The 27,447-nt window shown below is 46.9% G+C and overlaps 1 protein-coding gene and 1 non-coding gene across 16 annotated transcripts in view; both read left to right on the top strand.

Moving 5' to 3' along the window:
• Positions 1-27,447, top strand: part of PRRC2B (proline rich coiled-coil 2B) — a 53,117-nt gene that overhangs the window by 17,689 nt on the left and 7,981 nt on the right. For 10 of the 15 annotated variants that reach the window (XR_005106036.1, XR_005106037.1, XM_037398964.1 and 7 more), the window contains exons 5-28: positions 151-223; positions 3,008-3,151; positions 3,794-4,035; positions 4,440-4,561; positions 5,024-5,166; positions 5,782-5,872; positions 6,293-6,485; positions 7,923-8,238; positions 8,890-9,083; positions 11,272-11,479; positions 12,205-12,415; positions 13,062-15,125; positions 16,667-16,866; positions 17,700-17,845; positions 19,094-19,235; positions 19,854-19,936; positions 20,637-20,828; positions 20,968-21,162; positions 21,600-21,686; positions 22,654-22,758; positions 23,376-23,568; positions 24,849-24,946; positions 25,563-25,690; positions 26,737-26,977. Coding sequence is in view for 13 of the 15 variants with exons in the window: in XM_037398964.1 (XP_037254861.1) it covers positions 151-223; positions 3,008-3,151; positions 3,794-4,035; positions 4,440-4,561; positions 5,024-5,166; positions 5,782-5,872; positions 6,293-6,485; positions 7,923-8,238; positions 8,890-9,083; positions 11,272-11,479; positions 12,205-12,415; positions 13,062-15,125; positions 16,667-16,866; positions 17,700-17,845; positions 19,094-19,235; positions 19,854-19,936; positions 20,637-20,828; positions 20,968-21,162; positions 21,600-21,686; positions 22,654-22,758; positions 23,376-23,568; positions 24,849-24,946; positions 25,563-25,690; positions 26,737-26,977 (5,811 nt within the window). In the remaining 2 variants the exon portion in view is untranslated. The remainder of the gene's footprint in view (positions 1-150; positions 224-3,007; positions 3,152-3,793; positions 4,036-4,439; positions 4,562-5,023; positions 5,167-5,781; positions 5,873-6,292; positions 6,486-7,922; positions 8,239-8,889; positions 9,084-11,271; positions 11,480-12,204; positions 12,416-13,061; positions 15,126-16,666; positions 16,867-17,699; positions 17,846-19,093; positions 19,236-19,853; positions 19,937-20,636; positions 20,829-20,967; positions 21,163-21,599; positions 21,687-22,653; positions 22,759-23,375; positions 23,569-24,848; positions 24,947-25,562; positions 25,691-26,736; positions 26,978-27,447) is intronic. The other 5 variants (XM_037398967.1, XM_037398965.1, XM_037398971.1 and 2 more) reach the window with 2 other exon arrangements.
• On the top strand, positions 23,816-23,903 carry LOC119154185. Its single transcript, XR_005106360.1, has one exon. It is a non-coding gene; the product is annotated as a small nucleolar RNA SNORD62 (small nucleolar RNA).

Here is a 27,447-nt window from a genome sequence, read left to right as displayed (position 1 = left end):
GAAGATGGGGAGACCTGTGGTATCTAGTGACATCTGGGGTGACCTAGAGGTCTGAATTGTAGCAGGTGCCAGCCAGGAAATGAGAAACAGTTACGAGACTTCACTGATCTGTGGGCATCAGGGCTTTTTTGTGTTTTGTTTTGTTCTCAGAGTACAAATTCAGTGCCAGGTGGACCAAAGTCATGGGCACAGCTGAATGGAAAGCCAGCAGGACAAGAAGGTGGTGAGTATGATAAACAGAAGTGGAGCTGGGTATGTGCCTGCTTCTCCCAGACAGGCATGATATGGGATGGACTCCATTTCTTCCTGCCCTCCCTGTCTAGGCTGGTGTGGAATGGGACACAGCTGTCTTGCTTACAGTGCAGTGAGGTTTTACGAGTCTTGATTTCAATCTGTGTATTGTGTTGGCTTGAATGATGCAACTGCATCTGTTCAGGTCTGCCAGTGCAAGACATAGCTTGAACAGAATGTGTCTCATTGCCACCTTGAACCAGGATGATTCATGCACTTGGGAAGCAGTAGGGAGTTCTGGGAGGTGAAGGTTTTGAAGAAGGGAAACATTTGCCTCCTCATAAGCATCTTCTGTCAGCCCAGAGCAATATGTAGTGAAGGTGCAGAAAACGGAGTAGGAGGGGGGAGAGATTGGTGTAGACCAAAAGAAGAAAGGAGAAGAGTACACTGGAGACTAGAAATGTAGAGATCTCCATGGCTAGCCGCATGGAGAGCTTCACCTAATTAGGTGGTCAAAAGTGAGGTTGTAATAATACTCGAGAAGGCTGTATGCAGCATCCTTGGTCCAAGGGTGTTGCAATGTCAGGGGTGGAAGTGGCGTTGAAGCTGTTGCAGCATGCACTTGCTTACACCTTGGCTGAAGCCTTTCTATTAGGTCTCCCTGAGTAACTGTGCTGCTAGTGGCTTCTCTCTGACCGAGGATCTTGAAGCAGTGTTAACATAAATGGGGAGTTTAGTTGTCTTCAGATGCATCCATTTCCACACAGGAGGTGGTTTCCAGCTGCCCTGGGTACTATCATTAAAACTGTAGTGAGAGTAATAGCTCCGTTCCACTGTTTCAATGTGAACAGACCTGGAACCATTCCATTGTTGAATGAAATTGCAGAGATTTGAAAGAATCGAGACAGCTGCAGATTGCAGAGATGGAGGGGACAAGTTCATCCTAAAGTAAATGAGTCCCTTAATGAGAGAGCATTTCTCAAAGGCTAAAAGCAGAGACTTGTGCTTGCCTGAGGTTGGTGGCCAGTGCAAAGACTGTGTCTTATTTGGTACTTTCTTGAGACTGTTGCTGTGTGGACCTCCTGTACAGTCGTTTTGAAAGCTGATTGTCTAACAGTGTTCTTAAAAGACTCTGAAAACTCATTCTAGGTCACACAATGTAGAGTTCTCAACCCAAGAAGAGAGTTGCATATGTGGCTAAAAGCAGCTTAATTAGAAGGTAATTGAATCACAGAAGCATCAAAAATCTGGCAGAAAGGACTTCTTAGGCCATCCCATTCTTGCACCTCTTCTCCAGTGGCATTGAACAATTGGTTTTCCTTCTAAGCTAATACAGCAGTTTCTAATTTATTGACAAAGAAGAAAGTCTTTCGTTCTTTGCTGTCGTTTAGGTATTGCTGCTGTAAAATCTTTGTTGGAGGGCGTATCCTGAAGAAATGCCATCTGGTAAATTAATCATGAACTGCTCCATGACTGTGTGTTCTGTATTAAGGAGCATTTGGAGGGAAAAAAAAGATGAACTGAACTTTTATCGGTGTGATATGCTATCTAGTGTTAGAGTGCAAATTGTTGATGCCTGCACGTTAACAGTCACTGCATTGTGCAGCCTTTCCTGGAGGGTGGAAGTCTCCCCTGGAGGACATTTACATGTTGTTAATACTCTTATTGCCATTCTGGTTCAGTAGAATAATGCAGTAGAAATCAGAACTCTTGGCACATCTTGTGTATTTTGTCGAGTATTTGAGAAATGTCTAATCTGACCAAAGTATTTGAAGATGTTATGTGTAATATTTGCAGTGCCTTCCCTGGAAATCTTCAGGTGGGAGGTCTTGTGCAGTATGCAAGTTCTAGAAAGTGAAAACGACTTATGGCAATCCTTCTTGACTCCTTAGGGCAAGGAAGGGTAAAGATAGATGTGAATCTCCTGTCAGGTCTTCAGTACTCATTGCTGATACTTCTAACACGGTAATTCTGAAATGCCTTTTTAAAAAGATCATTAGCCAAGTAACAGCAAGAAACAGTTCTCAAAAAAGTGATTTTTTTAATGTTTAGTAGTGCAGTGATGCTGGCAATTTCCTTTGATTCAGTGTTATCTTGCCAACAGATTTAGAATTGCTGTGTTTTGTTTTGCAGTCACTGACAGATCTTTAAAACGGACAGAAAGCTGTCATTCTAGGGTGGCCGATGACTCGGCAAAACAATTTGCCGATGACTGGAAATGAATCTGGCCTGATCTGGCCAGTGATCTGCATCTTAAAAATGCTGCAGCAGGGTGGAGTGTGGGATATAGCATAAAGCAGTTGGTCTTTATCTGTGGTCTTTCACTGAGGATATTGCCAGAAATCTTAATAATAGACTTCCCTGGTAGAGTGAGATCTGAGCAGGAAGAATCTGAATAGAAATGTCAAATACTTGATAACAGGGTATCATCTATAAGCAATCTTGCAGAATGTATATCTCTGCCTCAGTCTGAATTTTGCACTTTACAAAAATAATTGTAGACTGAGAAAGTTCAGTCTGACTTTGTTGAACGTGAGAATTTAAATGAAGATCCCAAGTTAAAGAGTGTGGGAGTACTGGGTTAGGACATGTGGTGTTGTGTTGGTGACAGCGTCTAAGAGTGTTTTGGATGTGAGCTGAGGTGCTGGTATGATAGTAATTTGGGTTTAAATATGCTGGAGGCCCAGATTCTCAGGAATCGCATTTCCAGGCTCATCTTATAAAGGAATTGAAAGAGTAGAAAGATCTCTGACTCCCACACTTACTTGTCTGACAGGTTCAAGGGCCTCAAGCCGACTGTTATCCTTCTCTCCCGAGGAATTTCCAACGCTGAAAGCAGCTGGCGAGCAAGACAAGGTTGGCAAAGAAAAGGGCGCCTTAGATCCGTCGTATGGGCCAGGACCAAGCCTCCGCCCCCAGAGTAAGGGAATGATTGTGTCTTTCTGCCTTACCCCAGTTCATAATCCCATAGACAGTGTTTTGGTCAGGGGGATGCCGGTTCACAGGAGTTTCAGATATTCCATCCTTACGTTTCCTTTTATCTTCTTATGAGCTCACGTGTCAAGCTACTTAGCAAATAACCACAGATTTGCATGTAGTGCTGATGTTCACTGGCTGAGTTCTGTGGTCCAGAGAGCCAAGTATGGACTGCCATCTACATTGTTTAATAAAAATTGCTCTGTGATGTTGCAAAGCAGGCCCCCTCCTGCTGGGCTAGGGCAGTCATAAGTGAAATGAGCAGGTGGTGTAACGTGGCTTCTCTTTGTACGTGATCTAACTGCCCTTAATTCTGCAGGGTACTACGGACTGTGGCAATGGCGAGCAGAGATGGTTGGAATTTAGGGTTATTGTCAAATAACCACTGGTGCAGCAATTACTTAGTGATGGCTGGTGCTGCTAGTCTCTTGGAAAAACAAACACTTTGGAAATTTTCCTTCATCCCTGATTTTCCACATGATTGTTGTAGTTAGGGCTTGACAAGAGTATTTGAGGTTTCAAGACTTTCTGGCAGAGTGACTGTTTGCATTCACAAATATTAACATAATTACTACCTCCTTTCCAGATGTCACCAGTTGGAGGGAGGGCGGTGGGAGGAACATAACCTCTGCCACATCTCTGACCGCCTCCCCTGCTGAGCTGGGCAGCAAGACGTCTAGCACCGGAGACGGAGCCCCCTCCTCAGTGAGTGCCAGCGATCCGAAGGAGCCGTCTCTCCGCCCAGCTCAGCCTGTCCGCAAAGGGGCTTCGCAGTTCATGGGAAATGTCTACCAACCACCTACATACCATGACATGCTACCTGCTTTTGTAAGTTGCTCTTTCCCTGTAGCTGTGTAATGTCCTTGCTTGTTATAAAGTGTGTGTGGGTTCAAGAAGTCAGCTGAGATACTTGTTTTCTGGACTCTCAGTTGGTTCCCAGGGCTTGCTCAAGGATCCTTCTCTTGCTATTTTTGGTTTAGTCTGTTGTGCATTTACTCTTCCATGCTAGACTAGTGTAGCGCAGCCTTGCTCAGCCCAAGGAAAAGTCGCTGCTTTCCCTCTAGAGCTGGAGAGGGTAACCATTAGCACGTGGCCTGTTAGGCAGCCAGATGTGAAATGTTTGTTTCCCCTTTGTGCAGATGTAGCTACTATGCTCATGTTGTAACCTAATCTGGGTAAGCATTCCTGTGGCAAGGAGAAAAAGCAGACTATTCTGCTTTGCCTTGTTCCAGATGTGTCCACAACAGCCATCTGAGACCCCTGCATCGCTGGACCGAGGGTCTTTCCCCCTTCCTCAGCTTCGGCTTGAGCCCCGGGTACCTTTCAGACAATACCAGATGAATGACCAGGATGGGTAAGGCTGCCATGACTGTCCCATTGAGAGGCAGGTTCAGGGTGTGACATGGACCTTAAACTGTAGAAGAATTTGGGCCAAGGATCCAGTTGTGTGGGTGAAGCTGCAGGCAGCCACAGAGGAAACCTGAGCTTTACCCAAAGGAGCAGTGCTTTGCTCCAGCTACAGCAGCATTTGAAAGATTGCAGGACTATAAGCACTGTGTGTCTGAAGAGTAGGTGGACATGAGAAGTAGTTGTGTGTGATCCCGGGCTGGAAGAGCTGCAGCTCTGATCTGTAGGCCCTGGGAAGTGGGTACTAGGTAGACAAGGGAAAGAAGCTTTGCTGGGCAGGATGAGAAACTTGGAGCCATTTTATATGAGTGCGTTGTAGAAAAGGACTGATTCACTGTTACAAACGTAGCTCTACATTCTTATCTTTACTGTTTGCCATTTCTAACCATTTCTTTGCATTTCCCTGTAGAAAAGAGAACAGGCTCAACCTGTCTCGCCTAACACGTCCAGTTCGGCAGCAAGTAGAGAGAGCGCCCCGGCCCACCATTATCAATGCGGAGAACCTAAAGGGGCTAGATGAACTAGACACTGATGCGGATGATGGATGGGCAGGTAAAGTGCTTCTATTCTGTAGCTTCAAGCAACAACTTAGGAGGTGAAGCAAAGGAGTTACTCCTCCCTGAAGCATGAAATAGCCAGAATATTCTGGTGGCTCTGTTTCACTCCCCCAGAAAGGAGGGTAAGCAGAGTGGTCTGTGTAGTTGTGAAATTGCTGCTGGTGTAAATGATGACACAATGGATCCTTCTGATCTTTCCAATCCACTGTACTCAAGGAACTGGATCTGAAGACTCCTAAAAGCTGAAAACACCAAACAGCAGGGGGATAGCACTGTGGCTGCTGGGAAGAAGGGTTAGTCCTACCTTTTCAGGCATGGCCTTTAGTATCCAGTTACACACGGTCTAGCTTGATGGCTGTCTCCTCATTTGTAGCCCCCATTCCCAGACTGCTTGTGGCTCCTCTTCTGGGACCAGCCTAACTGTTCAGCATTGTGGGTCCATACTACTCACATAGTTTCCAGTACCTGTAGTGGATGTTGGGTTTTCCAAGTAGTTTATGCCAAGCCTGTGCACTCTCTGATTTAGTGCCAGAGTGGGCGTAAGCTTTATCAGGACAAGGGACCTGTTTCTTTCTTGTCTTATATCCCTTCTCCAATCCTGCCTTTGTAGGCATTCATGATGAAGTGGATTACTCTGAGAAACTGAAATTCAGTGAAGATGAGGAAGAGGAAGAAACTCTTAAAGATGGACGACAGAAGTGGTAAGAAGGGCTGTATTTGTACCTACATTTGTTCCAGTAAAAGTAAACAATACCAGGATCTTTCTAAAACTTGTTCTAAATGTTGAGGCTTGATCCCCCTGATTCATACTGTGACTTTGTTGATTCCACTGGTCATTGTTTGAGTGGGCTTCAAGGATGTGCGTAAGCCTTGAGGCTGAGTGCCTGGATGTCAGGCTTTTTTCTTCCTCCCCTTTCTGTGTCTCACCTTTATCCTGCTGCACAATAGTGGTGGTAACTCTTATGTACCTTAAGAGGGACTGTACATTGGTTGTTCTGGTTTTTTTTGGTTTTTTGGTCTTTCTTTTCTGTTACAGTTAGTTGCCTTTTGTCACTCGATAAGACTGCAAGTGCTTTTTGAGGGAAGTAGCAAATGTAATAGCAAAGCTGTTTCTATGACAGGAACAACTGGGATCCCAGAAGGCAAAGACAGTTGTCCCTGAGCTCTGCAGACAGTGCAGATGTCAAACACACCTTGGAGGAAGGAAAGAATTGGGGTGATTCAGTCGGTTTGTCCCGCTCAGTCCGGAAAGTGCAGGATTCACAGCAGCCTCCCAGGAAGGTGAATGGCTGGAGCTCTGCTTCTGAATACCAGGTAGGTTGAACTCACGTAAGTGGGCTTGTGCGGCTGGGTGTGATGCATCACTGTCCTCAAGGCCAGTTTGATGTTTTACTGAAAGCGGGATGCTGATGAATTCCTCAATTCTTAGTTTGTATCCAGCTGGAGAGGAATTAATCTTGTGGTTTGACTCTGGCTGAATGCCAGGTGCCCACCAAAACTGCTCCATCACTCCCCTCCTCAACCAGACAGGGGAGAGGAAATACAATAAAAGGCTTGTGTGTTAAGATAAGGACAGGGAGATCACTCAGCAATTGCAGTCATGGGCAAAACAGACTCGATTTGGGGAAAATCTGTTTAATTTGTTACCATTCAAATTAGAAAACCAACTTCCCCCTACCCCTCCCTTCTTCTTGGGCTTAATTTAATTCTCTACCTCCTCCTCCTCCCAAGTGGTGCAGCGGAACAGGGGTTATAGTCAGTTCATCACACATTGTTTCTGCCACTCCTTCCTCATCCTCTTCTGCTGCTCCAGCATGGGGCCCATCCCATGCGAGACAGTTTTCCATGAACTCCTCCAACATGAGTCCTTCCCACAGGCTGCAGTTCTTCACACACTGCTCCAGCGTGGGTCCCTTCCACGGGGTGCAGTCCTTCAGGAACAGGCTGCTCCAGCGTGGCTTCCCTGCGGAGTCACAAGTCCTACCAGCAAACCAGGTCCAGTCTGTGCTCCTCTCTCCATGGGTCCACAAGTCCTGCCAGCAAACATGCTTCAGCACGGGCTTCCCATGGGTCACAGCCACCTTCGGGCATCCACCTGCTCCGTTGTGGAGTCCTCCATGGGCTGCAGGTGGATATCTCCTCCACCGTTAACCTCCAGGGGCTGCAGGGGCCAGCCTGCCTCACCAGGGTCTTTACCACAAGCTGCAGGGGAATCTCTGCTCCAGCACCTGGAGCATCTCCTGCCTCCTGCACTGACCTGGGTGTCTGCAGAGTTGTTCTTGCATAGTCTCATTCTTCTCTCCTGCTGGCGCAGATGGTTTTTTTTGCCTTCTTAATATACTATCACAGAGGCGCTACCACTGTTGCTGATTAGCTTGCCCTTGGCCAGCGGTGTTTCTGTCTTGGAGCTGGCTGGCATTGGCTCCATTGGACATGAGGGAAGCATCTGACATCTTCTCACAGAAGCCACCCCTGTAGCCTCCCTGCTACCAAACCCTTGCCATGCAAACCTACTACACATCTGCATAGCACTCACACTAGAGAAAAGAAATTTAATCCAGTCCAGAGCAGTGGGGTTGTCAGACAGTGAGAAGATGGAGCTATTGAACCAGATAGCAGTAACTCCCCCCACCAAAAGGGGGATTTGTGTGCATGAGGGCAGAGGGGAGGGGACTTTCTGGGCCTGGGTTGCAAAGCTGAAGATACAGATGTGTGGGTCATGCTTATTGAGGAATGTTTTTCCTTTGGCAGAAGCCCCCACTGGGAAGTATTCTCAGACAGCAGTCCCTCGAGGATAAAGAAGAAAAGGTGCCACTGAGACAGAAGTTTGTGCACTCCGAGATCTCTGAGGCTGTCGAGAGAGCCAGGAGGCGGCGGGAGGAGGAGGAGCGGCGAGCCAGGGAGGAGCGGCTGGCAGCCTGTGCTGCAAAGTTGAAGCAACTTGATCAGAAATGCAAACTGGCTCAGAAGAGTGGGGAGACACAGAAACACACAGAGAATGAAGACCTGCGACCCCCAAGCACAGAGAAAAATGCTGTGCAAGAGAATGGCCACGCTTTCCGTAGAGGTACAGAAACATCGCTTGCCTCGCCTTATAAACACTGCTTTTTTGCTCTTGTGCTGATCTCTTACCTGAAGTGTGGGAGAGTTCCTGGGAGGGAGTGTTGAGAGGGTACTTCAGCTGCACTTGAGAGAGCAGCTGCATGTAATCTGCAGAGTATTTTGGATTGGTGATGAAGGTTCATTTAAAAAAAAATCCTATTAAAGTAACTGTAGACTTCTTTGGTTGCCTTTATCCGTGCTCAGTCATCTGTGTTGGCAGAGAGCTTGTTGGAACAGGCCTCTTGATCTCCTTATGATTGGATGATGATACTAAGAAAGTACTTATGGGCCACAGATCAGAAAATGGGTTATCAGTAAGTGCTTAAGGTTTAAGGAGTAACAGGAGAAATGGACTTTATTCCCCCCAGTGCTTAAGCAGAAGGCTGATGGCAGAGGAGGGTCTTGGAATTTATCACTAAAATAAGGTATTTTAGCCCTCTAGAGCTGTCAAGGCAAATCAGGGAGATTGGGTGTGATGCACTGTATATGATTGTAATTGAGTTCAACCATGTAATGCAGTCAGGGCATGCCCACACCCGTGTGTGTTGTGGTGTGGTGGTGCACTCACAAGCCCTGTGCAAGCACAGCTCTTCAAAGCTTGTTTTCTTCTCTGCAGCAACTGCTGAGTTTCACACACAGGATGTCTCTGTGGGCTATCTGGAAGAGGAGACTCCTGCCCCAGCAGCAGCAGCAGCCCAAAGCAACAGTGAGGAGGAGCTCAGAGAAGCTCCCTCCCCAGCACAAGAATTCAACAAATACCAGAAGTCTCTTCCCCCACGGTTCCAGAGGCAGCAGCAGCAACAGCAGCAGGTAATAGGTGTGACGCTCCCACCTCTCTTCCTTTGGACCCTCCCCAAACCGTTGTTTGCTTTATTCTCACCACCATCAGCACTAACTAACCAACTGTCTTTAGGCTGGGAGTTGATGCATGGGGGTTTTACCCTGGCCTTTTTCAGTACTTTTGATTGCAGGTGCATCCTGTCTGACAGGGGTGAAAGGGCTTTTGTGAGATTATGTGAATTTTATGCACACCCTGTGGTGCAGCAGCTATTGCGGTTGGGGCTTTCTGTGTCTGGGGCGAGGTGTGGGCAAGCCAGGTTTGTCACTTGCCTGGGAAGAAACTAGACGCTGCCGTCAGAAACGTTGACTTGTCTTGCCCAGTTGTCTGGGTGTCTCCTGGCAATGTGAAATCCTAGGACTGTGGTTTGTAGCAGAGCCCTGGTTTGCAAATGTGTCTGCAGGGGAAGCTGGGGGTGTTCCCCTTCCCACATCCAGAGTCAGGAGAGTAGCAGTGGCTAGCTTGGTGCTTGCTGTAGGCCTGCTCCAGTGAAGTCTCTCATGCCTTTGGCTGGCAGTGAACTTGGTGGACATTGGTTCTTATTCCCTGGTACAAGAGGAGAGCTGCTGTTCTTCAACACTGCTGCAGTGATGGGGATTTGAATATACAGGCCAAGGGAAAGGAAAACCTTTGGAGTTCTGAGACAGCCTGCACTGCTTTGTATGTCTTGCATTTTGCCCAGCCTTACAGTGCTGTATGCGCCGTGCATGTTGTTCAGCTCATCTTTGAGATGCAGTGAGCCTCCTTAGGGCAGCCGAGTCAAACCAAGGGACAGAATATTTAGGCTTGAGATAATGCAAAGTTAATTGCCATTCTTCATAGAATAACTACTTGAAATGAGGTATAATCAATGCTGCTGCAAACCTTAGTGAAGAGCTCATGTTTGGCTTTTGCTTGGAAGCTCAGTAATTGCTCCTTTATGGATGTTCCCCTGTGCTTGTTGCTGGGCAGTTGACATTTTCATGATTCAAACATACAGCAGCAAGCGCTGCTAATGTTACTCTTCAAAAGAGATGCTCTTAAACTAAAAAGAATTGGACGTCTTTGCTGCCATGCTAATAATACCACAGATCATTGCTACTGGAACAACATGAAATTTTAATTTTATTTCCTCTGACCCTCTCTGTCGTTAGTATGTATGAGGCAGTGTGTATTTTGACTGGCTTGTGTTGCTGCTTTGGTAGCAACGGTTCCATGAAAAGAACAGAATAAAAAATAGTCTTTGTATCATTTGGAGCACTAGATAATTCAGATATGATCTTTGCATTTATCGGAGTTTCTCTCTTGCTGCAATGATATGTCAGGTTCAGATTTAAGGGTATCTCTCTTGCTCTGCAGTAGGGGATTGGCTTTTTTATAAACAGTTACAGTATCTGACACTGTTGTAAGCTTAGTAAAAGGTGGTGGAAAGATTGACAGGTAAATAGATGTATTCTATATTAATTGAAGCTGTTTACCTTTTGAAAGCTTTTTTTGGTACACAAAACCTCCTTCAAATACAGGTGGTCCTTGGACCTTTAGCAAAAGTTAAATGTCAAATCAAATTAACGTCATGACAGTCCTCAGCTAAACAAAGGTGGACTGGCCACGTTGGAGGTGGGAAACAGCCCTAAAGGGTCCACCCATCTCTGGAGCCTGCACAGGAAATACTGTAAGACATTAATAGCTTTCTTAATTGAGTTTAGGTTGTTCTTATCTAATCTGCTCAGCTAACGTGAATAGAACTAATGCATATGCACACTAAACAACTTATAATTGCATTTCCTCCAAGGAGCAACATCTTCTGAAGTATTTGGTTCCAGTTAGGAAATTGTGTTTGACAGGAAGCTGTCCTGTGTCCCATGGAAGCATCAGTAAATGCAAACTCCAGTCTTGAAGCTGATGCCCTTGCATTTCACTGCCTAGTCTGGCCCATAGTGGTGTGATATTCGGACTGCAACATATTCTTGCTGTTCTGGGTATTTAGAGAGTAATGACAACTACCACGTTCCCAGTTGGTAGTGAATTATCTGCTTATCTCCTTATCTGCTCTGCCCTCCCATCTGATCTGTTCTTAGCCTTTAATACATGGAATATGGTTTCCTTTGGCTGGTCAGTTTGTGAGCGTGATTCCTGGCACCATGACCGTTCATGTCAAACAGCCCATCCTCTTCCCTGCAGGAGCAGCTCTACAAGATGCAGCACTGGCAGCAGCAGCAAGTCTATCCTCCCCCATCCCATTCCCATCCCCAACGGACATTCTACCCACCGCACCCCCAGATGCTTGGCTTTGATCCTCGCTGGATGATGATGCCCTCTTACATGGACCCTCGCATGGCCCAGAGTCGCACCCCTGTGGATTTCTACCCTTCAGCTCTTCACCCTTCAGGTAAGGTGTTTTCAGTGTTTCCCTTTATCGTGGCTGTTGATTTAGCCCATATCTGGAAAGCTGCTGTGCTTCACCCATCTTAACCTCTGTCCAGGGTTTGCTGGCTGTGATTGGCCTTCTCTAGGGATGACAGTTGGTTGCAGTGAGAACTGGTGAGGGAACAGAGGAGGTTGGGAGGGAGGTCACCTGCCTGTCCATCCCCTGCACTGCAAGGGGAGATCTCCCCTAACAGCCTGGGAGCCTTAGTGAATGTAAAAGCAGATCTTGTCCCTTGGAGGAGAAGGATCACTTTGAGAGTTACTGTAATCATGGGAAACTTTAATAGACTCCCTTCAAGAAATGTGATGGAGAAATCCTGTAGTTCCTGAGCTGTGTGCTCCTAGCACCTTTCTACCTTGTTACTGATTTTCAGAGGTATGAATATGAACATCAGGGTGTATAAATAATTCCCTTGAGTTTGTAGGAGATTGTTTTCAAACACCTGCTTGCTTCCAAGCTAGCGATGGTGTGAGTGTTCTGTGCAGGCTGGGCTCCGAAAGCTGCATCACCTCTGTATCACTCCTGGTGTTTCTCCCAAGCACAGGCTTCCTGCTACCAGAAAGGTTTCCATGGCTGCAGTCACCTGCTGCCCTGGAAGGAAGGAGAGTCAAGCTAGCTGTGGGTTGTTAATTCTTCTTGGCTATGAGATCCTAGCGTTTAATGGTATGAACTCTTGTCGTGACCAGGAATTATGAAGCCCATGATTCAGCAGGATTCCATCGGTGGGAGCAGCTGTCGGTCTGAAGATCAGAATTGTCAGGCAGAAAGGAAAACTGTTCCTTTGGACCCTGTGCCAGTGTGGGGCCAGGAGAGCTACGCATCTCTGCAGAGCAAAGGGTACTCCCTGTCACATCAAAAACAGGCTGATAACATGACCATGGAGGGGCTGCATGCCAGGTGAGTGCAGAACTCCCCTGTCATGCGTGCTGTGATGGGAGGTGCTACCATAAGTCACCTCCTCCTGAAAAGCAGGTGTAGAGTTGACCCTAAAGATATCTCTGAACAGGCCAAGGTACTGATCTGGTAGCATCCTTATGCTGTTGAGCGTTTATGTTGTGGAGGTGCTTACAGACTGAGCTAGTCAGAGTTTTTGTATCGACTGATGCCAGTCGAGGCTGACCAGCTTGGAGACTGTTTGGTAGGAGAGAGGCACTTGTCACCTACGTGGGTAGGTACAGAAGACAGTGAGTCAAAAATCCTGATACATTCTAGTTTGTCTCCTAATTCTTTGGGACTACCTGAAACCAATTCGTTGTTTTCAGATCTCCACATATGTTGGAGGCTGAATCTGCCTTTATTTCTTAAGTTTGCTGCCCGTCATAGGAACTGCTTTCTTTGTCATCCATTGATTTGACAAACCAGGCAGTACAGCCTGGGGCCACAGCATATCTGCCCATCATTCAGGTAATTATAGGCCCATTGCCTCATGATTTAGAACAAACCCCAATTTATTTATTTGTTTCCACCTCTTGTGCCCAGCCTGGGCCCTTCGAGACATGCTGTGCTTTGCATTAGGTGACTTTCTTGTTTGTTTCCTTCTCAGGAATGACAGTTACTCAGCTTCTCCTGGAAGGCCAGAGACTCTGAGCACCCAGCGAGATCTCTTTGAGGACAGAGGGGAGGAATACTTGAATGCTTTTGACAAGAAGGCCCAAGCAGACTTTGACAGCTGCCTGTCTTCTCAGAGGATAGGCCAAGATCTCTTGTTTCATCATCAGGAGACCGTGCAGGAGACGTGTCCTGCTGGCAACCGCCATGCAAACTTGAGGTGTTCACCCCTAGAGCCTGATTTTATCCAAGCAGAGAAGAAGCCCGAATATAATGGCTGGGATATCAGCCACCATCAGAAACCTGCAGAGACTGCAGCGGAAGTTGCTGAAGAAGTGTCCAGGGAGGAGCAGTCGTTCAGTGCTGACCCATGGAAGAAAGAAGGAGCTAATACCAAACAGCCCACTGAAGAAACAACAGAGTGGGCTCCTGAGAACCGGAACACCAGTGGTCAGCACCAGGAGCAAATGGGGAGGACACGGCGATCAGGCCCGATTAAAAAACCAGTCCTGAAAGCCCTCAAGGTAGAAGAGAAGGAGAAAGAGATGGAGAAGGTTAAACTAGAGGGAGAGGACACCTCGCGCCCGCTGAAGGAGAAGGCGGCTGTTCAGAAAGTAGAAAGTGAGTCAGATGATTCTGCAGCCTTACTGAACTCCACACGTTACCTGCTGGATGACAAAGGTTCTTCCCAAGCCAGCCTTGCCCGAGAGGCTGAGAAATCCCAGGAGGAAGAAGAGGAGGAGGAAGAGGAAGAGAAGGCAGAAAGAACTTGGGAGAACAAATTATCCAGAGAGTCTGGTGATCTCCCTCCCACAAAAAGAAACAACTGGATCTTCATTGATGAGGAACAAGCCTTTGGCGGGAGAGGTCAAGGGCGTGGGCGAGGGAGAGGCTTCAGAGAGTTCACTTTCAGAGGCCGAGGTACTGTTGTGGGCAGCCGGGGAGTCTATAACAACCAGCGGAGCAGCCGAGGGCGAGGGCTTCGGGAGTTCAACCAGCCAGAGGACTTCCCCAGAGGCAAGCCAAGGCGCCGGATTGCGAGCGAGACGCACAGTGAAGGGTCAGAATACGAAGAGCTCCCCAAGCGTCGCCGGCAGAGGGGCTCAGAAAACAGCAACGAAGGCTCTGTGCTGGACAGGGACGACAGTGATTTGAAAAAGGGAGACTTCAAAGAGTCTTGGAGGTCCAACAAAATATATTCAGATGATCACAGTAGTCTGGATCCGAAGATGAGGGCTCCGAGAGCTTTTGGGAGATCACTGCCGCCAAGGCTGAGCAACTCTGGCTATGGGCGAAGGGGTTTCATGGGTAAGGAGCCCACCCAGTGGCAAGGCAGGAGCGGGGGAGCAGGGTGGCAGGAGTACAGCCACACCTCTCAGTCGGACACTTTTGGGAGCAGGCAGCAGGCTGATAGGGACTACATTCAGGATTCTTATAAACACGTGGATTCCTTCTCCAGCCGGGTTTTTGATGAGAGTCATCTGGATGACAAAAGGCACTTTTTCCAGGAGGATTACTCAGCAGATCAGGAGAACATAGAGAATAGACCATTCAGGAGACGGCGTCCCCCCCGCCAAGACAAGCCCCCAAGATTCAGGCGCCTCAGGCAAGAGAGGGAATCGGTTGGCCAGTGGAACCCCGAGGAGGGAGGCCCCAACCTGCTGCCCAGCCAGTGGCCTGGGAGACCCAAGCTGAGCGCCACAGAGAAGAGCAGCATCTCGGGCAGACGGTCTCCTGAGCTGTCCTACCAGAACTCATCAGACCATGCCAACGAAGAGTGGGAGACAGCATCTGAAAGCAGTGACTTCAGCGAGCGGCGGGAGAGGCGAGATGGCGTTTCAGAGAGTGAAGGCCAGCTGGAGGGTGGCCTTGGGAGTGCGAGCTTGGGAGAGAAGAGGGAGCTAGCGAAGAGGAGCTTCTCAAGCCAAAGGCCGCTTGTCGACCGGCAGAACCGCAAGGCCGAGCCAGCAGGGTTTGCAGAGCAGTCTGTCAGGACTGGTGTAGGAGCAGCTTCCAGATACGAGAGCCAGCAGAACGGGACACTGATAAAAAGCAAAAGGTAAAGTTGCATTCTGATGTACCAGCCTGTCATCTGCTAGGCAGATAATTGGAGAAGAGTGAAGGGCTGGGCTGTGGGTGAAGAGCTGTTGGCTGTGTTTCTTTTCATCTAGTGCAGGTTACTTCCAGTACTGTTTATCCAGCCTGAGGACATCCAAGAGTTTCATCATTGTCTGTTTTACAACTGATGCTTTTGCTCCTGTGCTGGGAATCCAGCTTTGTGGAGGTTGCTGAGACACTGTGGGCATGACACATGCCACTGCTCTTTACCTTAGTTTTGGGCTGAGACAGCGCTCCACTCTGGACTGCCTCTCACTAGAGGTGTGAAAGATAGTGGAGGGAATCCTGGTCCTTAACTCCAAACCTATTGTCCTTCTCCTGTCTTGGGTCCCCAGTGGGATGTAGTCGAGCACAGAAGTGAGGGTTGGGTTTTCCTGGGAGAAGTTCCTGTGAGCTGTGCAGGTTGAGCAGCTGGATTCTCCCTAGGGTGGTTGTGGTGTGAGTGATGCGTGACATTGCCAGACCTAGCTTTGCCTGAGCACATATTTTCTTAGACCTTAGCGGAGGCTGCTGATGAATGGCAAGCAGTGCTATGTGTTCCTAGCCTGGTGGGAGGAATTCTTCCTCGGAGTATTTTTAGACAAACGTGACGCTAGGGACTAAGTATTCTTTTGCGAGTGTCTTGTGAAAAATTTGATGTTCAGCAGGACACTGGGTTAGGTGGGCATTGGTCCTGGGGCAGCTTGACAGCTCCCATGTTACCCTTTAACAGGGACAGGATAAAAGTCTTGTGCAGCTGCACTGTATTGGGTTTAAGCACCGATAAATAGGCAACTTGTTCTTTGTTTTCTGTCCTCTTGTGACCCATCTGCTCCAACTCCTGGATATAGTACCTAATAGTAGCTTATATAGGAATAAGGGAGAGGAGAGCTGATGTCTGGAAAGATGCATGGAGGTAGAAAGGGAAAGTAAGGGAAGGAGGAAGCTTCTGTCCCTGCCTCTCCTTCAACCAAGCCTTTTTTGTAAGTTGAACGCTTGGGAATGATGTGTGGGTGGTGGTCAAATGGGCAAAAAAATTTTGGGAGAAACAAAATGGGAATTTTTATTTTTTTCCCCTCAGTGTCACCAGCCTCTCTCGATCTCCTTTCCCCTCACCTGATGCTTGTCAAGGAATGTGTGTTAATTGGAAGAGGAGCAGGGAGGTTACTGGAGTGGTGTCAGAGGAGGGTAGAAAACACTACAGAAGCACAGAGCCCTCCTCGCAGGGGCAAGCCAGGGTATTAGCTTTCTTGTGGGGACAGTATGTTGGTTGACTCATGAGTACACAGGTGCTGTTCTGTTTCCATCATACTTCCCCAGTAACATCCTTTTAGTGGGCTGTGTGCTTAGAATTTAACCTCTACTTCAGTTGAGCAAAGGCTGGGAAAGGATGAGGTGCAGTTAGAAAACTGGTAAAGAAAATAGAGCCTATATGTTTTCTTCTTGCTACTTTTACTCGTCTTCTAGTGACAAACCTAATTCCTTTCCCTTCCTTCCTTTTAGGTCTCCAGAAGAAGGAGGGGGCCTTGGCAACACCAGTGGTGGGAGCAGCCACTCCATTTACAGCTTGGATAGGGCCTCCCATGCTAACTCAGAGAGTGCTGAGGGGCCGGGTAAAAAGCCAGAGAAGGAGCCCAAATCCACCTCCCAAAGAGCAAGTGAGAAGGGAGAGGCCTTGTCACAGTTTGAACTGAGTTATGGAAGTGAGTCTCTTCATTCGTTTGTTTCTTTAAAGGGGTAACACGTTGTGGCTGATGTTGAGCCAGATTGATTCAATCCAGTGTTAATTTAAATACCAGGTTAGTTTTTTTCCATTTATTTACACAAACAAGAAGATTCTAGTGTATCTAAACAGGGAAAACATGGAAGACAAAGATGGTCTTAAATTTTAAACCCATTTTTTCAGTCAGATCTGACAGTCTCTAATATTTCTTCTATAGAAAGTCTGGTTTTTAGGGTGAAGATTTCCATATTTCTATCTACAATGTTAAAATTCAAGGCGAAAATACCTTATGTAGTGTGAAGGAGGTTGAAAGAGCATCTGGAGTGGGGAATATTGAGTCTGAGCTCATGGCAGGGAGGCAAGGAATTAGTATGTCTGAAACCACTGGCATTAGGCTGTGACTCAGCTTTTTGCCATTTGTAAAACTGAGGTTTTACATCCAGAGCTTATGGGTGTGTTTTCAAAAGTACCTGTGCCTGCTTTGTCCTTGCTAATATTTGGAAAGGTGTGAGGTTTGTTTCAATTGGTACTACACCTAACGTTACCTGAGTTACCACATGGTTCACGTTCCCAAGCTTCCCCAGCTGGAGTGTGCTCATCTTGAGGCAGAGGAAAGCAGAGCCCTGCAGCGTAAAGTGACTGATAGATGCCAGCAGACTACTATGGCTTAGCTTTCAAAGCTTAGCTGTGCTGCTGCTGGCTGAGCTTGTTTGCCTGTAGCATGGACCCTATTTGGACTGTACCCTTGCAGTTATAAAGCTTTATGTATGTACATATATGCATTGTGTTTTTCCCCATACATGTTTTGTTCAGGTACCATCATCGATAATAGAGTGTCGAACACAGCAGAAGAGAACGAAGTAGGTTCTGTGGCAGGTGAAGGCTTTATTGAGGTTCTAACTAAAAAGCAGCGTCGTTTGCTGGAAGAGGAGCGAAGGAAGAAGGAGCAGGCTGCTCAGGTGAGGAATGGGAGGTAAAAAAAGCTTAACTTGATACATTGTTTGGGCTGCAGTCAGACACACAAGCCCCCAAAAAATGTTCAGAATGAGCAGAAAAACATGCAGTTGGCTGAAGTAGTACAGATCCGGTATTAGGCCTGGAAGCATAATGTGGCTCTGATTGGCAGGGACCATTGGTTTGAAGAAGATTGTTAGATTTCTGACTCTTGTTTTCTAGCAGAATTGTTAATTGTGAGTTAAGGAAGGTTTCCTAAAGTGAATCCTCATCCAAGGCAACTTGGTTCACTAAGCCGGTTGCTGGCTGTAGTTGGTGGGATGTTGGGCAGCAGTGAGTGGAGGACCTCTGCACTCTGGGTCAGCCGTGTGTTATTGCTGGAACAGGATGTGGTAGCTTCCCTGCTGGAGGTGTCCTGTTTGTGTCTGGGCCACCTGACCAGAAAGAAATGAACACACTTGAAGAAGCTCTGACAATTTTGTGTTCGTAATAGGATGAAGGAGTTGGTTTACGAGAAAAGATTTAAGCCTGCAATATGGATAGTTTATTTAAGTAACGTTTAGGAAGGAGACATTTGTCTGTGTGTGCTGGAAGACTACAAATTCTAGGGGGATAAGAGAATGTTTTGACATGTGAGGAGACTTAGTGAAATCTGGAGGACTAAATGCAAATGAAAAGCATCGTTGCTTTCTGACAGGGAGGGCTTGCGGTAGGTTCAGAGAGTCTTGCAAGCAAAGTTATAAAAGCCTGATTGCTTGGCATCTTTAAAATCAGGTTGAAGACAATGTGTGAACATGCAGTGGGAAAGGTCTTGCAGTTTGAGATAAGCTTCTCTTTCTATTTAGATCTTGGCTCTGCCGAAGAGCCATGTCTGCATTGTGAAATTATTAATTGATCCTGCTGGAGTAAAGGAGAGGAATTGTGCAGAGCAAGCCTGTTGTAGTGTTAATTTTGCTTTGCTTTGTATCCTATTCCCTCACCTCCCCCAAAGAAAAAAATACATATAAAGGCAGCTTTTTTCATTGCCTTGTTAAGAGTGGGAGAACCTCCCAGTAGCCACAGAGTCCATTAATTGAAAAAAAGATGGGGAGGATCGGGGGAAGAGTCAGAATTACTTTGTATGGTTCTGTTACATGAGTTGGGGGCTCTCCACATTGCAGCATTTAGAAATCCAGAATTTGAACTTGCTAGGAGCAGGCTGTGCTAGCTGAGTGCACTGACAGGTCTTACAGCCTGAGCCTTTTCTTTCTCAGGCACCAGCTAAGGCCCGTGTCCTTCAGTCTCGCATTCCTCCTCGATTTGCTAAGAAGCAGAACAGCTTGTGCTTGGAGCAAAGTGATGTAACAGTGTCTGGAAACAGCCTGGGCACAGAGATCTGGGAGAGCAACAGCCCTGGTAAGTTTGGGCCTCTTTGTTCCGAAGCGTTTTCACAGAGCTGGGGAATCCTCTGGTGTGTGTAGGAAGGTTGGGGTGTCTATGCTCAAGGGGAGATGACCTTCTCTTGTCTGATGCTGGAAGTGGGAGGAGTGCTAGCTGACATCTGGGGTAGCATCTGTTCAAAGCTGTACTGTTCAGCTATCCCTCCTGTTGTTGACCATGCCAGTCTCCTGATGTATTCTTGAGTCTTTGTGTGACATCAAGATCCCACCACATAGCATTTTCTAGCCTGCTGGGCTGGGTCTACTTCAGCCATTGTCATGTCTTGCCTTCCTCTGTTTTCTCTTCCTCTAGCACTGAATAGCTAGTGCCTCCCTTGTGTCTCTGTCCTTTCTTCCTCCTGTTGTTGTCATGTTCCCTAAGAAATGTCTTCCCTGTTCTCTACCCTTGCTCTCCATACCCTGTATTCTCTGTGCTACATCATGTCTCAGCTGACTGGGCAACACTAGCTTTCTGAGGTGGTGAAAATATCCTATGTCATCTCTAGAAATGGAAAGGTAATAATGTAACATGCACGGTGTACAAGGTGTGCTCACAGCTGTGTTTCAAGCAGCTGAACCCTGCCCTCTCTTCCAGCTCTTTCCGTTCAGTCTCCTGGCAGTGATTCCTGGAGCAAGCCTGTAAATACCTTTAATGGTACTGAATCTAGCACCACTGAGGTAAGTGGCACCTAATGTGCCATTCAGGTATAGTGTGTATAAAATATTAACGTAGGTGGCTTATGCTTCTCATTGCTCCATCTGTGCTTAGCGACACTCAGCTCTGCTTGTGCAATTTTAAACTTTGCGGTTCTAATTTGAGCTTGATGCTGCTTAAATCTTGACTTAGAGGGCCAAGCGCTGCTTGGTGTTACACGTGGGTATAAATCTGGAGTAACTGTTTGTTAGAGCTATTCCAGGGTTATGCTCCTAAGTGGATGCAGCACTTAGGTCGAGGTCGGTGAGATCCTGTAGGTCATGTTTGTGTACCTCGTGCCTGTGAGCAGTGTGTAGCTGTATGCTTAATGCAGGGAGGGCAGAGGAGGTTCCTGAACGCTTCACCTTTGGAGACCAGAGTTCAAATCTGGTTTGGGTCACAAGTGAAATGAGTTTGGCGATCTCAGCCTAGTTGCCATGTGGGACACTTTTTCCTTATTCTAAAGCCATGGTCCGGTTGGTGCATTGGTTAACCTGTCTCAGGGTTGCGTAGAGCTGAAGCAGCAGTCAAGGAATGCTGCAGGTCAGGCCCAACTCCTTTGCACTTAACCAAGAATGTGATTTGAAAAGGGGACATAGTCTTGCTGTTTTCTGGGATTTTTTTTCCTCCTCTGTGGAGCTGGGTCGAAGTCCGGGGCTTTAACACATTTCGTGCTTTGCATAGCAGGGTTTTAAAGGCAGCCAGGGGGATAGTGGCATTGACTTGAGCGCGGAGTCTCGGGAATCCTCCGCTACCTCCTCTCAGCGCAGTTCTCCATATGGCACCCTCAAACCAGAGGAGATGAATGGGGCTGGCCTGGTGGACCCAAAGCCTGACTGCCAGAAGGAGCAAGTGCAGAAGCAATCTGATAAAAAGGTAATCTGGATTTGCAGCCAAGCCAGAGCACATAGTGAGAGACCTTGTGAAGTGGTTGTGTTGTTCTTGATAGCATTTTTAAGGCTTGAGATTGGGTTATTCAGTCTTTGTGTCTCAGCCTCTCTGCTTTCCTGTTAAGGATTCAGATCAAGGCTCAGGACAGAACAAGGAACACAAGCCTGGACCAATCGGCAACGAACGCTCCCTGAAAAACAGAAAGGGTTCGGAGGGAACGGAACGGCTGGAAGGGAATATTCCCCCTGTTAACGGGGTGGAAATTCACGTGGATTCTGTACTTCCTGTGCCACCCATTGAATTTGGAGTAAATCCTAAAGTGAGGATTGAATTTAATTTTATCTTCTTGGTGATTTGAGCTTGTTGAGATATGAAAGGTGGTTTGAGGCAGAAGTATTATTTAGAGGAAGCTTCCAGCTGTAGATTTGCCTGAGATTTCATTACTGACGCAAACCAGGTACTCAAGATGTCTTGGCAAACACGTAATACCCTCCTGGAAATACTGTCCCAAGGACCAGCTGGGGTGGTAACAGAGGTGAGGGACAAAACTATGGCCATCTAAGCCTTTGTGTGCCTCTGGGGGTTGCCTGCTGCTGAGTGCTGAGAAGTGTCTTTTTTTGTTCTCTTCTAGCAAGGCTTACTGGAGGACAATCTTTAGTTTCTAGTGTCATGATTGAGGCTAGAGTCATTAACCATGAGAAGCAGATGGGTGGCCCTTGGCCCTGGATTTGAATTTTGTGTGTTTTGCTTTTTCAGGACTCTGACTTCAGCTTGCCACCTGGTTCTGCTTCTGGTACTGCAGCTAACCCTGTCACCAAATTGCAGGATGCCTTGGCCAGTAATGTAAGTATTTCTTGTTTTCCTCTGCATTGATTCACTGGAGATACTCCTTAGTTAAACCTCAGGTGCTTCCAAAGAGACCAAGCATATTTCTTTGCAGTTGAGTTCACACTTAATGCTTAGGCAGCACACATGACTAAAATCCGTAATGGAAAACTGTGCCCTCAAGGTACCTTCATAAAATGAGCATCACTGGCTCAGAAGTGATATAGAGAGCAACTCCATTATTGTTGTGACCTGTGTAAAGCAAGAGGTAGTGCAGGTCTCTGAGATCACCAGTCTCCTCCCCTGAGACACAAGAGAGTGCTGGTAATGGACGTGATGCAGATAGTGGTGTTTTCAGGCCTGGGTTGCCAGCTTCCTCGGGAGGTCTCATCTGGCACAGCAAGACAGAGAACTGTAACTTGTTAGTCAGGCCCTTCTGGAGGTTTCCCAGCTTATTCCAGCCATCTGGGTATTTCATTATCATACGTAGAAAGAGCGAGCACACTGAAACCCAGCTGGTAGCTCAGCTGTGGACAGCAATGTAAGAAACTTGTAAAGCTTCTTTTGAAATGTCTTCAGCTTTGTAGGCTGTTTGATTTTCGAGGTTTATCTTAAAGGGTGTTTCTTATCAGAAGTGCTCTTTCAGAAACAGGTTGTGTCTGAAATTTAGGTAGATTCCAAACATGGGACAGGAGGAGGAACTCTTCTGCAAATTGAAGTTACTGGATCATATCAATGTTTTAACTGGAAGCTGGTGCAACTTGACATAAGAGGGTGTCATTGCACATAACCAAAGCTTCGTTTGTTCCAACAGTGGAATGGATCACAGTTTAATATGGTGCTTAACTCATGCACTGCCACTGGGGATTGAATCCTTTGAAGTGTACTTACTAGAGCTGCCAGCTGAGGCTCTGTCAGCCTTGGTAGCTCATGATATTCCTGTAAGAGTTTATAAAGTATTGACCATTTACAAATCTCCCCTCAGGCAGGGTTAACACAGTCCATTCCCATTCTGCGAAGAGACCACCACCTCCAGCGGTGCATTGGCCTGAACCCAATGTCCTTCCCCACTGCAGACCTTACTCTTAAGGTAAGCAAGCTGGCATGTGTCCTGGTGTGGATCCCATGTCTCCATGGCCAGAGTTTAGTGAGGGTGGAGAGAGCTTTCCTAGAGCATTTTGTTAGGTACTGTTAAATCTTTAATTAGCTTCTGTAAAAGTTGTGCATATATGCTGTTCAGCGTGGGTGGAAGGGCACGTGTTTCAACAGTCCTGGATGCTGAATTCTTTGCCAATTGTAGAACAAGTGCATGAGAGCTTTTCCTATTATTTCAGTAGCTGGGTAGGATGGCTGGGGATCCTAGGTGCCTGGTAGTTTAAAAAAGAAGGAAGAAAAACCCAAACTAAAACTAAGAATGAAACATGCAAACATCAACAACAAAAAAGCAAGCCAGAATAAACCAAAACAGAAAACACCGGCAGCCCAAAGCCGAAAAGCTCAGCACATTCCAAGGGAGGTTGACTCTTTGTGAAGGGTGCTTGCCCATTGGAAATTGGCGTGAAACCGCTTGACCAGAAACCTGCCAGCTTTGCACTGTGGCTAGACTACCTTGAATTTGAACTAATATGTCATAGGTGAGCAATGCTAGGCTTCATTGTTGTCCTCCCCATTTGAACTGTCTGTAGTTATTGTCCTTAATTTCCATAGATGGAGTCTGCTCGTAAAGCTTGGGAAAACTCTCCTAGTTTGCCAGAACAGAACTCGCCAGGAGGTGCAGGCTCAGGCATCCAGCCTCCTTCCAGTGTTGGAGCTTCCAACGGTGTCAGCTACAGCTCTTTTGGTGGAGTTTCAATGCCTCCTATGCCTGTGGCATCTGTAGCACCTTCTGCATCTATTCCAGGTACCTGCAAACCATGGCAACAGTATTTGTATTGTCTGGTTGGTATCTAGGAGTCATCCTCTGATTCTACTAGTTAAGAGTGGTGAGAAGAGCTTCCCTGTGAAGTAACTCCCTGGCTGGTATTTAATGGAGTGCTAACAACAATTCAGTGAAGACACAGGGACCCTTTCCCTACTTTGAAGAATATTACATGAGTGTGACTGGTATAAGCTTAGCACAGGGCTGACTTTCCCTTTGTAGCGACAAGTCTCTGTGATGTCTCAATAGATCCTGCTTACCCTTCGCTGTGTGCTCAGTAGAACAGAAGGGAAGTGAAGAAACCTGTGGCTGAGAGACTTCAGGAGTCCAGTGTCAACCATTGCTCTGCTCGTTTTTCTATTTAAGTCACAGGTTTTGAGCACCTTCTGCTCTTTGTATGTAATAACAACTTGCTTATTATAGTTTGCAGAACTCCGGGAGGTGGGAAGGTGTTGCTGTCCCTGAGTTAGGGGAAAAGCTTAAGCAGAGTCATGGTAGGTAGTATGTATAATTAGGGAGAGCATCTGGAAAGAGGAAATGTATGTGGATACTCTGATCCTGGGTCCCAAAGAACCTCTCATGCATGCATTACACCTCTTATTCCTCGTTTCAAGAATGGAGTGGAATATGCTGGGCAGAAGTGGTAGTGAGTGGAGCACTGCAGTGATTCTGTTACTAGTTTCTATTTGGAAAACAGATTGTTCCAAGTCAGGTGATTTTGTTCCCCACCCACCCTAAGTTTCCTTGTAGATCCTGTGGTTCAGATCTGCAGAGAACCACAAGAGAGGCACAGCACTTTGTAATTGGTGCCACCCTTGGGGTGAATATGGCTTTCAGATCTCTTATGTGAAGGTCTCAAACACCATATTTGCTCTTTCTGTCCCTCCTAGCTGCAAAGATGAGATGGCTGCAGAGCAGGTTTCTGGCATTTAGGAACAGTTTGGAGTCCGGTTTACCAATTCCTGACCTGTTAGTGTCTCTGACTCTTTTTGTGGAGGTGGGAAACGTGGGTTTACATTTAGCCTTTTACAGAAGGGTATGATTCATTCTCAGCAAGCCAGCTACTGTAAGTGGGCTGCTGGCTTTGGTGTGTGGACTTAGGATCTTTACGGGCTCTTCTGAACAGGTACTATGTTTTTGTTGACTTGCTGAGCTGGTTGCTGAGAGGTAGGAAAGACTCTTGACTTGCAGGTCTCTGCAGCGTACTGTGTCTGTATCTCCCCTGTTCTTTGCATTTACAGCCTGCCTTTTCTGGTATTTAGGTAACCATATTCCACCCTTGTATCTGGATGGCCATGTGTTTGCAAGTCAGCCCCGCCTGGTCCCTCAGACGATACCTCAGCAGCAAAGCTACCAGCAGGTAAGGGAGAAATACAGCTAGCTAGTGGTTTCTCAAGGAGTTTTCAGGGTGGCATTTAAGAAATGAGGAGTCACTTATCTCTCTGATAGCCCAGAGGAGCTTGGATGTGGCTCCCTTTAGGTTCCTTGAATGCTGCTTCACAGTGGGTGTCACAGGCAGTGAAATTGAGGGGAGGGAACTGAGAGAGTTTTTTCCCCCCTTTTGTATCAGTGCCTTTGGGTTAAACAGATGCTGAGATGTAGGTGTGAGGTGAATTGACTTCCAGTAAATTCCGCAGCCAGTCAATACTGAGCAGTTTCACTAGCCTTAGTAAATAGGATGTTGATAGCATTGGGGAGAGCCTCTTGAAGGTAAGAGTGCAGGCAAATGAGAGCTGGTATTGTCAGTGCCTGTTCTGTGTGTGGAGCACGTTGGTCCTCTCATGTCCATCCAGTCTTCCCTCTTGGGTGCCTATGCAGTGCCTGCCAGTGTGCTGCTGTTCAGTGGAATGATGCAGGGGCTGGGTAAAGGTGCAGTGTAGGTAATTGTCATGGCAGATTGACTCATGGATTTTTGACAGCCTGGGAGAGATTCTGGCTCCTCTTGTAACTCTTAGTCATCTTAATTTCTTCTGCAGGCTGCTGCTGCTCAACAGATTCCCATTTCCCTCCACACATCATTACAGGCCCAAGCTCAGCTTGGGCTGAGGGGTGGTCTGCCAGTTTCCCAGTCCCAGGAGATGTACAGCTCCATACAGCCCTTCAGGTAACTGCTTCCAGTTTCTCATTTCCTTGTGGCCTGATCTCTTACGTTCCTGATGCACATTGATCAGATACTCCACATTCGTCTTCTCTTCCCCTAGTAACACTGTTGGGGTGGAGAGCAAGGAAATCGGGGCACATGAGGCTCTCTGTAGCATGTTTCTTTGTAGGACAATGGCAGAGACCACCCTTGCAAAGTTTCTCAGTTGTACTGCCTACCCTGTCAAAGAGGGAGGCAAATCTTGGGAAAGATGCAGAAGGAGGAGGTTTGTGGGCTGGCAAGCCAACTTAGTAAGAAATCCAGAGCTTACAGCTCACTTGGTTTACTACTGGAGAGAAGATAAAGAGACAGTTTGATCAGAGCCAAGTACCTGGATAGAGAAATGAAATACCTCTTTTTATTAGGTACAAACTGATAAGAACAAAATAAATGCCTGCACTTTAGAGAAAAAAATTGTAAAATTGAAATTAGAAAATCAAACACAAGTGTAACAGCAGCAGTGCTTGGCTACAGGAACTGCTCGCTAGAACTGAAGGATTGAGACAATCCACTTCAGAGTTAGGCTGGCTGTGGGAATCATACTCTGTACCCCCTTTCCTGCATGAGATGAGAGTGAATGACCAGAAGTCATCCTCCAAGGCCTCAAAACCATAGACACTGAGGTTTAAAAAAACACTTTTTGTTACAGCCATTTGAATCTTTAATTTCTGATTCTTTTCTGCTTTGCAAAACTGCTGCAGACTTCCCTTAACTACCAAACCAGAGCTTGTTGTGCAGGATACTGAAACATAAACTTTGGATAGGAGACAGTGTCATTCTGTTGAATATGCCTGCAACAAAGGGCATGGTTGCAAGGGCTTAGAAGTGGAAGTAAAAAACAGTGTAACTAAAATGAAAAGTGGCATCACAGCTTATTTCTAAGCTGTCAGTTTAGTTGTGTCTGAGAACTGCTTGCTGATTGCAGTCCAGATATGGTTTGCCAGCGGGTACTTGTGTATAGCCTCCAAAGGTTTTGTGTGTAATGACTTGAGCATGTTTTTCTTCTCCAGGTCTCAGGTGTATATGCACCCCAGTCTGTCTCAACCCAGCACCATGGTCCTGACAGGAGGCACTGCTCTGAAGCCTCCGTATTCCGCCTTCCCAGGCATGCAGCCCTTGGAGGTGGTGAAAACCCAGTCTGGGTCACCCTATCAGCCCATGAACGGAAGCCAGACACTGGTTTATGAAGGCCAGATAAACCAGGCGGCTGGTATGGGAGCCTCCCAGATGATGGACTCTCAGCTTACGCAGGTTAGGAGCAGGGCTTGCAAGCCACTCCCTTGTACAGGCTTTTTCAGATGCCGCTTGTTTCAATCCAGTCTCAGAAACTAGTGTTTGTGCTGAGTCATGTGTTTGTGTGAACTGAGCTTCTTGTAAAGAGGCAGAAGATTTCCCCAAGAGACTCTGTTCTGTGAACTGTTGTTTCAAACACGCAGCACCTTATTTAATGAGATTCTTGGTAATTACTTGTCTGTCCCTGCGGAGATGTTGTTTTGTAACTTGGAAGTCGTTGCCCTCAATCTAGACGTTTGCTGTAGGTCAGACCTTGCAGTACTTCATGCATAGGAGGCCATGATCCAGTAGTTCTCCTAAAAGTGCCTCTTCTGAGAGCCAAATCCCAGTCATTTCCAGATGTAACTCTGCTTCCAGGGTAACTAGCACCTTCTGTTAAAAGCTCATCTATCTTCTTAATTCATTTGTTACCCAGGTCTTATTTACAA

The sequence above is a fragment of the Falco rusticolus genome, chromosome 9 (genome assembly GCF_015220075.1).
Source record: "Falco rusticolus isolate bFalRus1 chromosome 9, bFalRus1.pri, whole genome shotgun sequence".
In the NCBI taxonomy this organism is placed as follows: domain Eukaryota; kingdom Metazoa; phylum Chordata; class Aves; order Falconiformes; family Falconidae; genus Falco; species Falco rusticolus.
This window is presented reverse-complemented; position numbering and strand designations above follow the sequence as displayed.